General features: G+C 39.2%; 1 protein-coding gene across 1 annotated transcript; it reads right to left on the reverse strand.

The window, feature by feature from the left end:
- Positions 1-1,023: 1,023 nt before the first annotated feature.
- On the reverse strand, positions 1,024-9,254 carry LOC126036138 (monocarboxylate transporter 13-like). Its single transcript, XM_049795533.1, has 4 exons — positions 9,053-9,254; positions 5,091-5,234; positions 3,142-3,948; positions 1,024-1,272 (listed from the first exon to the last, which is right to left on the reverse strand). Exons 1-4 carry the CDS (start codon positions 9,252-9,254, stop codon positions 1,046-1,048), a joined length of 1,380 nt encoding a protein of 459 aa, XP_049651490.1. The 3' UTR covers positions 1,024-1,045.
- Positions 9,255-14,164: the final 4,910 nt, after the last annotated feature.

Genomic DNA, 14,164 nt, shown 5'->3' on the forward strand with positions numbered 1-14,164 from the left:
CCCTACAGTCTGTTTCTATGCTTAACAGGCTACAGTGAAGTGTTACCCCACTACATAACCCTTGCTGCAAATTATATCAATTACTAATTGCCTTAACAAGGAAATAAATTAATTGTGTCTTCTTTATCTCAACCTATTACGGATTTGAAGGCTGTTCTCATGCCCCGTACAACCTTTTGTCTTCTAAACCAGACAAACCTTCTTACACTTTTTCCTTAGGCTGCATTTTCTTAACATTCCTCATTCTTGTTCCACTTAATTCCTTGCAACTTATGTTCCTCTACCAGTTGAAGCCTTGCAAGCATCATTATCTCCTCTAGCTTAACATAGTACAGAAAGATATTTGCTATTTTGAATATAGGGTTGCATTTGCGATTTTTACTCAGTTTGAAGTCCACTGTAGCTTTAGGTCTTCCTCTGTTATTCATCAATCCCTCTCCATTTTATGTGTGTGTATTTTGCTTTTTATTTTTTCTATTTAGGACTGTATTCCTCTCTACTGAATTCTATTATTCATGTAACTGTCACCATTTACCACGTTTATTTTTAATTTATCATATTCCAGCCCCACTCTGTAGAATACCTGCAAACCCTTTAGCTCAAAACTATATTCATGTTCTCTTGCTTTCACATCCAACTTGTTTACTGAAAACAATGAACACTACTTCCCCAAGCTAAACATCTGTGAGCTGATGCCTCTCCCTATTTGATAGTGATGGCTGCAGTCTGTACTTGGGGGGGAGGGTTTCTATCTGCTGCATACACGCTTCATGGTAATTTCATTTAGACCATAGTTTCCCTAGTTTGCTTATTATGGCCCTGTGGAACTCTGCTGAAGACTCGTATAGTCAAAATGCAACTTCAACATCAAAATAATATGATAATGATTAGTGGTGTGGTTTGCTTGTAAACTAATTACTTTCTTCCTCAATTTCAAACATTCCTATCCCAAACTTCCATCATTACATAAATCCTACTAATATTGAGTTTAGAGAAAATAAAACACTTCCATATGTCCTGAAATGGTGTAAGATGTCTGATATAGTCACACCACTATGTCATGTTCTCGATACCTTTGGTTTTGAAGTTTCAGGAGATGGAGGGAAGGGTAGGGTAATGCTGACTTTTCTGGTTTAATATTAGCCCAGCTTCCTCTTTCTTTTCTCTGTTGGAGTTGATCTAAAGTAACTAAAAATCCAGCTGATAGGACAAGAGTGGCTCCTGCCATGTAGAAGCCTGCTCGGTAATCTCCAGCCATGTCCACGATCAGACCTTGAGAGAAACAAATGACAGCAATGTAATTGATAGAAAACAGGCTAATGTGAATCAGCTCAGCAGCGTGAACATATCCTCACAAAGAGAGTATGCTGGCTAGATACCTGTCTTGCAGCTTTCCACATCATGAGCGCATGAAACATCACTCCATTATAGCATTTTAAAATTTGAAACACAATTCACATCTATTTACTTTCCATATGTGAATTGCTAGTAAAACAAAATGCTATACAGTTTAAGGCACTTTCCAACCTAAAACGTGGCAGGCAATGAAGGTAATGGCAGAAAAAACCCAAATCATGCAGCTTTGTATCTGAGTAGCCCCACGTTCTGCGGTGTAGGTGTCATCGGTTGCTGTAATTTGGACCATAACTGTGCAGCACAAGACAGTTTAAAGAAGGCAAGGAGACGCCTCTGCTGAAGACACAGTTGGACAGGTTGCCTGCAGTGTTATGGGCTTCCCTGTTCATCACTTTACAAAGAGTCACAGATGTTAACAAAAAGACCCTGGGTTTTAGGTAGCTTTGAGCCAACGAAAATACCTAAAGTCATTGCATACTGTACTGAAGAAGCAGTAGTATAGTAGTAGTACTGCAGCAGTATATGTGATAGTATCAGCTGCTCTGTGGGTACAATAGCAGGTTCATGTGTGGGCTGATGAAGGATTTGCTTGGTCTCCCACCGGAAAGTTTGTCCACATTTAGTGTACTCCCTTGCCCTTGTTCTAATCTAACATCAGTCCCATCAAGCAAAGGAATTCTGAACCCAGATCTTTTAGATTTTACTCTTAAAGTAGGAGAGAAGAAGAGCTCTAGAACCACTTAGGGTTCCCTCCTCTTCCATACCTTCTTTTTAGCTTACTATATATACACAAAGGGGTCGCACTGAACCCCAGGCAATCAATACCAGTGACCAGCCACAATATAAACGTCTTGCTATCTTTGTATTTTATTCAGATCTTCCCAACATACTTTTGATATTTTTTTGTCTCAATTTCATTATAAATCTTCCTTCCTATATTCTCAAAAGTGAATTAAAATATTCCAGTATTCAGTCTGACCCATTTGCAGCCTATTAGTGGTGTCATTACTACAAAAGTCACTGTAGTGCATAAGCAGTGGTCTTTGGATGAGGACACAGATCCACATTTTACAAGTCACATTAGTCATTTTTCTGCTGTGTCATTTTTCTGCCATATCATTTTGTAAAGTCCCTACAGCTTGCACTTTGTTTATCTTGCATTTTTCCATGATGACTTTGTCTCATTGCCACACCATAAATCCATGTGCTGTCTCATTGTCTACTCTTTCTTCCCACTGTTTTTATGTGCTGCCTCCCCCATTTATTACATTGGTTAGCTTGAATGCTGTCTGAAAACAGCAGGCATCACTGTGAATATTTGCTTGAGGTTCACATAGCCTAATGTTTCAAGCTGTTCGATTTGACCTTCTGTAGAAACCCTCCCAACAATACTAGCATTTATGCAACATCACTAGTCTGAAATTTCAGTTTCTTCTCTGAAAATGTGGATTGCTTGTCCCAAAGGTACACTTTCATAGCAAGACAGTGGGAGTCCATCAAGTGGGATTCTGCGGAATTCAGGAAGCAAGAACACGACCATGCAAACCTGCCATTCTGCCCTGCTTTCATGTCAAACAGGTATCTCTAAAAACACAGCGAAGAGAGGGAGCAAGGTATTTTGAAGAGGAATTAAACTGACTCTCTGTTTTTATAGACTCCTTGGTTCATATACTTCTGAGCTAAAAAAGGGGGAAATTTAGGTCTGGATCCAGATTTTTTCAGTTTGGGTTGCCATTCCCCTTTCTTCTTGTAAATGGTATTTGGCAGAGTACCATCTTAACTTACCAGCAAGAGGAGGTCCCACAAAACCTCCAGTGCTTCGAATGAGCATGAAAAGCCCTAGAGCACTGTCAAAATCTGGCATGCCTACAACATCTGCTAGCACTGTAATGTGAACGGCGACTGTTGTACCAAAGAAGAATCCATAGAAGCCAGTGAATATTGCCAAGGACAGGTAATTGTTAGCCAGTGGCAACAGCATCAGGGAAGTACTGATCAGTGTAATTGTCATTGTCAGCAAATGAACAGTTTTGGTAACGTGGAGATTGGCATACCAGCCACACAGCAGCCTGCCTGCAAAGTCCCCCATAGCCAAAATGGATAGGAGGGATGCAGTCCACGATTCATCTATTCCCAGGCTGTAGCTAAGTGGAACTAAAAACAACGGAGGAACAAAAAAACTCATAGCAGCTAATATGCCAAAAATGGCATAAAGTACAAACTCTGGTCGCCTCACAAGCATCCAGTTGAAGGTTTTGTGTGTGATGGGAGACTTATCTTCTTTGTCCATCCCAGACGCACCATTGCCAGCTGGTGTCTCAGTTGCAGAATGGCTAGACTCAAGGAGGCAGCTGCTTGCCAGGGGTCGCATCAGTACTCCACAGACACAGATATTGAGTTGGATGCCACCTATGATCAAGAGGGCACCTTTCCATCCATATTGACTAATCAGCCACTGGAAAAACGGCCCAAATGTGAATGCAAAGGCACATTCTCCAGCACTGGCAATAGCATTGGCCAAAGCTCTTTTCTTGGAGAAATAATGGCTAACAATGCTAATGGCTGGTGTCCATGAAAATGAAATCCCAAGTCCTGAAAAACACCAATATAAATAGCACCAGTCAGACACTATTGAGGTATTTTGTGAAGGTGAAAATTAAAGCAGTCAGTGGTCCTACATTTGCAAAGTTAAAAACTGGTAAAAGGAAAACACTTTTGTTCCTAGCAGAAGCATGAGCTTAGCTGTGCTATGTGTAAGAGTATATTTGTGGCATATGTTCTGTAAGAGTAAGTTCTACATTCAAGCAAAAAAGCAGGAGTATGAAGTATACACTATTATATTGTTGCTGTGGAAAAAAAAAAAAAAAAGTTAGTCTGACAAGTTTGCCACTGGGTGAAAAATCACACGGCCATGTGGTTGAAACTAGACAGATCTCAGAGTGTCCATACTGTCCTAATTAAGGCCGGTAGTAGATCACATTGCCAGGTTTAGCTGAGCTGTGCTCAGGGTAGAAAATTAGGGAGGACATGAAGGAAGCTGGTGCATTACCTCTATTTGCTCTTCATTTTCTTGCCCAGCTGCTTTGAGCAGGCTTCAAATCTGCTCTAACTTACAGTGATTTTAATGGCTCCCTTGAAACTATTTGGCAGCCATGGACTGCCAAAGGGCTCAAATTCCAGACATTTTCTCAGGCATCCAGCATGGAACTGGGAATGGTTTCTTTTATTCCCTGCCAGCTTCACTTCCTGTTCCAGGAAAATCTGCTAGCTGTTGGAGACAATTTTCTGGCCTGTTTTCACCTGGAGTAAAGGAAAGGACTGAAATCAACTGCAAGCCTGGGCCTGTGTTCAAAACATAAGATTATTTGATAGGGAGTACAAAATTTGGGATCTCTATGTCCTTGTACTTCAGCACCCTTTAGGTCTTTAAACCTTCACAGAGCTCTTGGCTCCGAGTGAAAAATAAAACACTTTTCATTTTCTGGTTGTATGTAATTTGCAGGTGAAAATTACCAGCATCTAATCATTCACCTTCTTTGTCATTGCAGGTTTCTAGCACAGATTCTTACTTCCGGAGTGGGACATGAGGGAAATGACTTTTACAGAGGGTTGCTGGTTCTAGTTGGTCATAAAATCAAAATAGAAATCAGCTTTTAAACCCCCTACCATTAGCACCCTCAAATAAGGGCACTGAGTTGTTCGTGAAAGAAATCCATGAAGCCATAAAGTCATACCCTGTAGGAAGCCAGTTGTTGCATACATCCAGACCATGTTCAGTCCAAGAAATCCCAGTGCCATTCCTGAAAAAGCCAGGAGTCCTCCAGTGATCACAACTGCCCGATGGGTGTATCGTACACATAGTGAGCTGGCAACAGGGGCTGGATCAGCAGCAAAACAGGAGAAAGATATATACGTTAGGAACATTAAGCTGGTTGACTGGGCCAAACAATCAAATAAAGCATTTGGAAGAGAAATACCCTTATAATGCTTGTCTGAAACAGCCTGAATTCTGCTGGACAGGGGGCATCAATGGAGATTTAAAAATTGGATCCTTGCTGATAGTGAAATGACTGGCCCTTGGGCACAGTTTTTAAATTATATTCAAAGTATTTGGACTTTTTTAAAGGAAAAGAGTTTTTCAGTGCCTTTCTCATGGAACATGAGAAAGTTCTACTTTCTACTGAGTTCTACTGAGTTCTACTGAGTTTCATGCAAGGTAACAGAAATTCATGCAGTGTTTTAGCAGAAAGTGAAACCCCAGCCATAGAACCTCTAGGTTAATCTGTAAAAATTGTATTATTGAGAGTGTATTATTGATATGGCTGGCATGAAAACTCTCTGGAGAAAACTAATCTTCATCTTCCAGAGCTTTGCAAAGTAAGCTATTCATGGTATTGCAAATATTTTATAGAGGACCAAAAATCAAGGTTTACTTTGAAGTTACATTTCTCCAGGAAATTTGCAGTTCATTTCTTAAATTTTTATTTCAGTGGTACAGTTTTTCTCAGCAGACTGCAGGAACTCTTCAACACATGAGGGCAAAGTTGCACCTGAGTTGCAAAGTTGCAAAGATCTGACTTTGTGCAGCAATTCCAAACCCCAAAGCACTGGTCTCTAGTTGCTATATGGAAGCACCTGAAATGTTAGGGATATTTTTGCTTAATTAAGGATCAGTTATACTTCCTGGCTGTTTTTCCATCAGCATCACAGCCTTAAGATCAAGGTCATACCTACCACGGAAAGACACTGTTCCGTGGGGATAGTTTCAAATCACAAACACAGGATTTTTTTTTAATTAACCGTGGCCACTAGAGGGATCCCAAGTAACACCTGACACCACCGGTTCTCGGTGAGGCTTTGTAGTGCTCCCTACAATTTACTAATATTGTGGAAATTGGAGCTCGAGGATAAAATTAAATTCGGTTGATGAGGAGCATGTTTATAAACTGAACTAAGTGGGGAGACAGTGAAGAGAGGGCAGTCAGCAAGGGAGGTTTTATAGTAGTTTGTAGGGGCAAATTGTACGTTCACCTATGTTAAGTAAGATAAGAATGAAGAGAATTTGGTAGCTAGGACAAGAGAAATAAACCTGGCAGAGAGATATTAATGGCCGCAAAATCTGCAGGACGTACATTGTCTGACAGCAGGTAGCTGGCAGAAGTTATACAAACTCCAAATGTCTCATCAGCATTTACAGCAAAAATAAAATTATTTGATAAGCATGTAAAATTGACACTGGAATTCAGTCATGGTCTGTAACATGTAGTGGAAGGGATGAGATAGGACAAAGCATATACAGTTGGAGAATCATAAATATATGATGAACAAAAGAAAAGTAGACTCAGGATAACAAGAGATCCATGGAAGTGCTTAAAGACAAGAGAAAGATCTGCAGCTGGAGCAGAAATACTACCAAAAAGCAATTTTTATTTTTTTTAACAGGGAATGAGGAGAAGAAATAAGCAGAAATTGAAAATGGGGTAGCAGGAGGAAGAAAGAAGCTACTCACAGAACTGGGGGAGAAGATTACTAGGTTCCAGAGTCTGAAAGGATAAAGGGCAATACACAGAAAACTTACAAGCAATTAAAAAGTATGATAATCACAGTGCAAAGAGAAAGGTGATAGGAGATGTACATCAGTACCAAGATAAGGTCTATGTGTGTGATGGGGAGAATTCTTGCTGTGGTAAATTGAACAGCCTGCTGCAGGTGCAAAACCCAAAAGTAGAAGCACATGTTCTCCTTCCACATGAGACACAGAACTGCTGTTGAAAGGATCCAAATGGGAAAAATTAATAATTTACTGATCATCCTTCATACTAAGCCAAATGACACTGAAGGTTTCACAGAGGAACACATTAAGAAAGACTAAGCCAGGCCAGGAAAGATGCTCAAAGAACTGGAGGCTCAGATATCTTCAGCAGAAAGTCTTCTGGTCCCTATAAATGAAGCAAAGGCAGGAGAAGATAAGGAAAATTACCTAGTGACCTGAGACAATATGAACTGCTGTACAGAAGAGTTTTGGAACATTTGGCCGTCAAGCTGTATTCACTAAAAGAGGATTCTTTTCATAGGACTTCCAAGGATGAAAAACAATTTCTGCTGAAAATTATAGCTGTCTTCTTTGAAGTAGGCCAGCCTGGCCCCTGGCTAGGCAAATACAGTTTTGCTGGTTTATGCATGATATTATTATTTAATATGCTCTATCCTTGATACATTCCTATATAATGTAAATATATATTAAAAACAAACAAAAAACCTAAACCAGGACTTTGAGTTCTTTTATCCTCCTATGCTGTTTTTTTTCTCATTAAGTTCATGAGCCTGAATGACAAAATAGTATCACAATAAGTCAGTGATAAGTCTAATTTGTAAACCAAATTGATATATTCCCATTTATTCGCTTCTGTATTCTGTGAAGTAGGTGGAAAAGCAGGATTTCATTGATTTTTCTTTTAATTATTTCTGTCAGAATGAAACAAGCTCTAATATTGCAAATCAAGCATCAAGGATAGCAGTTCATGGGACTGGTAAAATCTTTTCAACCCATGACTTGCTTTATCTTTTTACTTTGACTTTGAATTACTGTTTTGTTATTCTGAATATATTTTTCAAAGAAAGATCAGTTGCTCTTGATCTTTGGAAGTACTGCTCTTACAAGCAATAATACTGATAGGTGTGGGCTGAGTAGGATGCATATAATTATATAGTGTCTACACTATGAAGCATGTCCACAAACAAAATTATGATAGCATTTATTATGTAAGGATACTTACCTATTGCAACTATATATCTATATGAGAATATGTAGAGAGGACTTCACAAATTCTGTACAGTTAGTGCATGCACATGTTTGGAAACCTCACCATAACGGTGAAGGATCATCCAGTTTACAAGGGCACAAAGGAGTCTGTAAACAACTAAGTTAAGAGTCAAATGCAGTATGTTTGATATTTTTCCCTCCCTTGTTGGTGAGATGTTGTATTTGACTTGATCCCATAGCTCATTGACTTTGACTCTCTGTTCCCTTACTGTCTGCTTGCATGGTCTTCTCTTCTTTATGTTCTCTATGAGTGAATTGAATTACTGAAATTTATTTTTAACTCAGTGAGTTTTCTGTTAGTTCAATGACTTGGAACCACTCTAAGGGGTGAAAAGAGAGACAGAACTGGCAATACATGCAAGGAAGGGGGAATCTTGGTGAAGACAAAAAGAAGAAGTGGTGGGGAAAGCAGGACCAAGAGTCACCACTTTGGTACCAGATGGCTTATCTTCTAGGCAGGGTCACAGTCCTTATATCTTAAAGTACTTTGAAAAAGTGACAGTCACTGCGATATCAGTGAACTTGCACAAACTGGTTTAAGAGCTTGATGCAACAAGCTCTGTAGTTCTTAGGATTATCTGCATTGAGTTTGATCCAAATCCTGTAGGAAAATTGAATCATGAGTCTAGGTACATGACGTTCTTTAGGGCAATCAGATTCCTGTGTATATACAGAGTTCTCATTAACCCATTCCATGTCTGAGGCATGGATACATCTTTATGAGGGAAAGCAAGTGCCAATTTTCTGTAGAGACAGAAGGAAGTATTGTCCTCACATGTTTTCTTTTTTTTTTTTTTTTTTAAGGAAGGTCATCAAAATTTCTTGAGTAGTTAAGACATTAAAATAAAATGCTAGAGGAACACTTCTACCTACCTCCTAAATGAAAGATGGCAATAGTTACTGATGTGATCCAGGAAGTGGTGCTTGCAAGTTCATCAAAGTGCTGCTGGATTTCAACAAAGAACAAACCAAAAGTCTTGAGGACAGCAGCAGTGAGGCCCATCACCATGAAGGCTGACACTACCACAACCCATCCATAGCCACCATCTGGTGGACTGCTGTCTTTGGCCTGCATCTTTTCTAATTCTCAGATCTTCTCTCAGGGTTTTTTTGCTGGGATGGTAGTGATGGTGGTGAGGATTTTTAACAGATCTGCAAATTAGTGGAAGGCCCAGCGTTAAAGAAATTAATTAAAAGATTTTAGGAATGGCTTACACAAGTAATTAGCAAGTGAAAATACAATATGCATTTCAGTGATTTGATTGAAAATATTACCTGAGAAACAGATGCCCCAGGAAACAGAAGGCTGAGTAGAAAGTAAAACAAAGAAAGTAAAAAAATGGAGACAGGAAAAATATTCAGGTAAGAAGGGCAGAAAAAAGAAGCCTGCAGATGTGAAGACAGGAGAGAAGACAATGGGAAAAGACATGATGCAGACACTAAGATTTTGAAACATAGGCCCAGGATCCTACCCATTCTAGTAACTTCAAAAACCTTATCCCACCCACTTCTCAAACCAATACATTATAGTAAACAATTAGAAAATTAAATGCCTGACAGAATACTATACTTTCTATCATTCTCTGGACATTGCAATAAACTTCATGAACTTCAAAGACATCAAAGCAGCTGTTTGTACCTATCAGCCTCTTGTCATAATTGTGTGTATGGATAAAGTATAATTATATTTGCTAAGTTGCTCCTTTGAGTAGTATCACTTGTGTGACAGAATAAAAGGTAGAAAAACCAAAAGATTCTAACCTTAAAAGGGCAGGAAATCTGCCAGTTTCAATCTTCTAGGTATCCACATAAATGGAAATAAATGGAAGCTACTTCACTTTCCTAGAAGTCTGAACCTAGTGGACTTTCCATTCCTGAAATGGCAGCCTCTCAAAGAAAGATTCCACCTTCCATTTGGCAAATACCAAAATGACATTTAAAAACAAACGAAATCAAGTTGAAGGTATTGACTATGGGATCCTTTCAACCTTGATACTATTTAATCATTGCCTAAGTTCCAGGAGTACTGCAAATCTGTTTTTTCTCTTTGTGCTTTGTCTCTAAAAACCCATGTGCAGTGGCAACTTTGACTAAAGAGTGGGAATGTATAAACTTAATACTAACTCTTGATGTTGTTGTAAGCAATACTCTAATTCAGAGCCATGAAAATAATTTCTTAATAATTCCAGTGGCAATAGGTCTTCTCCCTGTGCAAACAGGATGTATGTAATCTCGAAAATGGTATTCAGCATGAAAGCGGGTGTTACTCTGGTCTCTGAGGAGTGTATTAGGGAACCAGTATTAGATATGGTACTGGACGTTTGAACACTACCTGTACACTGTAAAAATTTGGACCTCCCTGCCATGTTAATACTGGCATGGATATTAAAACTTTACATGGAAATGGAAATATTAGATAAATCTGTGCTGTACAAAACTATTGAGGATTATTACCAAATGCTTAAAAATGGTCCCTGGCTCAGGAAGTCTCCAAGCTGCAAGTAGTCAGAAACTGGGAGGTGTCACTTTATGCTTAGTCTATTCTTAAAGATCTCCTTTCAGCCTGAACCAATACAGCCGTTTTTATAGTGCGAGTAGCTTTTAAGAAACACTGTGTAAGAATTTTAGGGTCCTCAGCATCTTAGCATTTATAAACATTCACGGCTCCTCCACTGCAAAGCATTTTAGCCAAGATGGGGCACATGCTTCCTTGTGAAGACATCTTAATAGGAAAGCGTATCTTATTAAAAGCATAACTGAAAAAGCATATTTCCCCTCAGAAGTTTTGTGACAAACGTGGAGTAATCATGCAGTGCACAGGGGACATAGGACCTGGCTGAGGGAGGGTAACATTCCCACTTTTTTCTTGTTTCTTTATGGACACTAAATTCTGAGGGGGCATGTTGTACAAAATGCAGGAGAGCAAAAGACAGGGCACAGGAAGCAGTTTTGTCTAAGAGGGAGAATGTAGCTAAAGATAACTAAAGATGTACTATACTCACATTTATCTTCCCTGTGTGCAGCTAGGAAAGATGAGGGTTAAGGGAATCCATACCACTAGAAGCCATCCAGTAGAAAGCAGCAGTCACTAGTCCTGTGATTTGCTACACTGAGAGGACCTAGAACACTGCAGCAGGGTGGGGGAAAGAAGCCGTCAGAGCCTTATAGGGATCAGAAGCAAAATCTTTCTGCTGCCATGTGACTGGCTCAAACTTCGGACTAACGTGGCACTGGACACATTTGCATGACAGACCTAGTCAGACAAATTAATCAGTTGCACAAGGTCTCAGACAACATCCCGAAAATCTTAAAACTCAGCCACAAAAGATGGAGGAAAGCCTTGTGGTTGAGGACTAATATGAAGGAATCTGGTTTTCATTCTCACAGTTTCTGCGTGACCTTGAACAAGTTGTTTGATCTTGCTGTGCCTCTGTTTTCTCAGTTGTCAAATGCAGCTAATAACTTTCAAAGCTCATGAATTTTGCGAGGTTGAAAATGATAATACTTGTGTTAGTGCTGATCTACTATATGAAAATACAGATCTAGATCAAGTTGTAGCCATGTCTTATATTGCTGGGCTCAAGTGGCATGGTCATAACTGGGTTTGAGGCACATAACATAAAAAAAGGAGGCAACATGCAGGCTAAATGAGCCTGCCTAGGCAGAGTGATACTGAAATTACTGCACTCTGCATGGACATGCCTGGGCAAGGGGTTATGATTTCTGCCACAAGACAGAAGACATCCTGCTACTTACCAGGCAGTACCCAGACTAAACCAGGCATGATAAAATCTACTACTTCCTGACACCGCCCAGTATCTTTCGCCTTCATTAGGCAAACTCTGCCCTGGGAGGAGTATAAATCAGGCCCTACTACTCACAAGACTTAAACAAACAGTCTTTTTCCTGACCACAAATACACTTTTTATGTCACAGCTCAGAATTCAATCTCCAGTCTCTTTTAATGATCACAGTGTTACATGCAACTCCAAAATGAAATTACTATTTCAGTTGTGTGATTAATTAATGAGGTAGTTATCTCCCAGGAGCCCTACAGATTTGAAAGCAGTGCAGCTACATACTGTAGAGAATTGCTGGAATGCCTGAACAAAGTAGAAGAAACCGTAGATGTTGCAATGGGTGGACATGTTGTTTCTGACACCACGCTCTACTTTCTTCTCTCCTTCACTTGCAAGTGAAAGTTTACTACAAGCATGTAATTGAGAAAAACTAAGCTGAAAAAAACCCACCCAGGGTCTCTTTTTGCTCTTAGCTATTGAGTAATGGTAAATGGTAAGGTTTTTATGTCTTCACTTTCTTCTTTGTCCCCTGAAACAAAACTTTTAAAAGAAAAGGAGGAAAAACCTGTAGGGAAACTGCCCTTTCTATTGTGCTTGGCCACACACAATACCCCTCAAAGAATGTAAAGCCATGCCTGGAATCATTAGCATTCTGCCTAGCATCCCCTGCCCCCTACCTCCAAGCTTTCCCATGGCAGCTGGAATGGGTGCCCTGTGAGACAGAGGCTTCAGTCAGGAAAGCCACAACACTGTCGTCTGTGCTTGGTGTGTGCATCACCAAGAGCAGACAACTCTGCCAGTAGTCTCCTTACCCTTATGGCAAAATTTGCCAGTGAGAACATGCACATGAAAGTGCAATCTTTATCTTTTAGCTATCTGGATAGCTACAAAGGCACGTTCTCTGGCACTGGGGGTGTTCCTCTATTCACGCTCTACAAGTTCTCCAGGCTATTTCTTCTTTTATTCATGTCAATGATTCAGAGGGTTTCTCAGACAATAATAAAAATAAATTACATAAAGCTTGTCTGATTGCTTGCATTTTAGTGTGCCACATAAACTTGTGAAGACCAATACTTGCGTTACTTGGTTACCTTGTGTTCCATATTCTAATTTGCTTTTTACAGAAGAGCAAATGAGTTTAATACATTTGCTACACGTTGCAGAACTTGGTGGTGGAATCAAGAAAAGACTGTTATTTCCATGAATCCTAGTCTTGTTTTCATGCGACTCATACATAAAGCTCCCCAAATAACTGTATTCTCTCTCTTAGAGGCTGGGTGGAGTCCCTGGGAGCTGCCAATACTTAGCACTTTGTGGAAACAGGTTCCCCAAGAAGACAAAAAAGGCAAGCATTAAGTTTTTCCATGCTTAGATGAAAAAACATGACTTGTTAGTGGGGTTTGGCTTGGGTTTCCAGTACAAGCATGGTACTTTACCTTGGATTTGGACTTACCGAAAAAAAAAAAAAGAGAAAGAAAAAGAAAAAGGAAAAAAGAAAAAGAAAAAAGAAAAAGAAATTAAAAATAAAAATAAAAATAAAAAGAAATTAAAGAGAAAAAGAAAGAGAAAAAAAAATAAAATGAAAAATAAAAAAAGAAAAAGAAAAAAGGAAAAAGAAGAAAAGCACACTTGATGTACACAAAGGCAAAACTACTTTTACCAAAAGCTGATATTGGGACACGACCACCAACTAGACTACCTTGATGTAGGAACTATTCAGCAATATCAACTACATAAAACTAGATACAAAGCAGATCTTTAATAAATTTACAACACATTAACTAATATAATACTGTTTTAATTGTTGTATTAGAAGAAAGATGGAAAGAAACATGGAAATAAATTGTAATTGATACTGAAACTTCCTTCACACATACACCTTTTTACACAGCCAGGGAACAGGTACTTACTATGACTGTCACACTCAGATACCTTCTGGTCTTCATCTAACACTCAGACTGGCTCTGCTGATGCTCTCATGCCACCACAGCTTCAAATACAATACAGCCATGCTAGTTACTGCTTTTCAGACACAAATTCAAGAGGACCTCTTAATAAAATTCTCATTTCTAACTTTATTAACATCATTTTAGTAAGAGCCAGTCTAATGAATATGATCTATAACACAATTTACTGACAAAGCATATCAGGATAGAAAAGACGGGCTGAATGCCCTGAGCAGTCA

This window comes from Accipiter gentilis, chromosome Z, assembly GCF_929443795.1.
Source record: "Accipiter gentilis chromosome Z, bAccGen1.1, whole genome shotgun sequence".
NCBI classification, from domain to species: Eukaryota; Metazoa; Chordata; class Aves; order Accipitriformes; family Accipitridae; genus Astur; species Astur gentilis.

What these genes read in the sequence shown, in the direction of transcription:
- LOC126036138 (XM_049795533.1), bottom strand. Translation starts at nt 9,254, where the DNA reads ATGCAGGCCAAAGACAGCAGTCCACCAGATGGTGGCTATGGATGGGTT. An exon ending in AACAACTGGCTTCCTACAGG is followed by an intron (nt 3,949 to 5,090) that starts GTATGACTTTAT and finishes GGTGTTTTTCAG; the next exon opens with GACTTGGGATTTCATTTTCA. An exon ending in TGTGGGACCTCCTCTTGCTG is followed by an intron (nt 1,273 to 3,141) that starts GTAAGTTAAGAT and finishes GTTTCTCTCAAG; the next exon opens with GTCTGATCGTGGACATGGCT.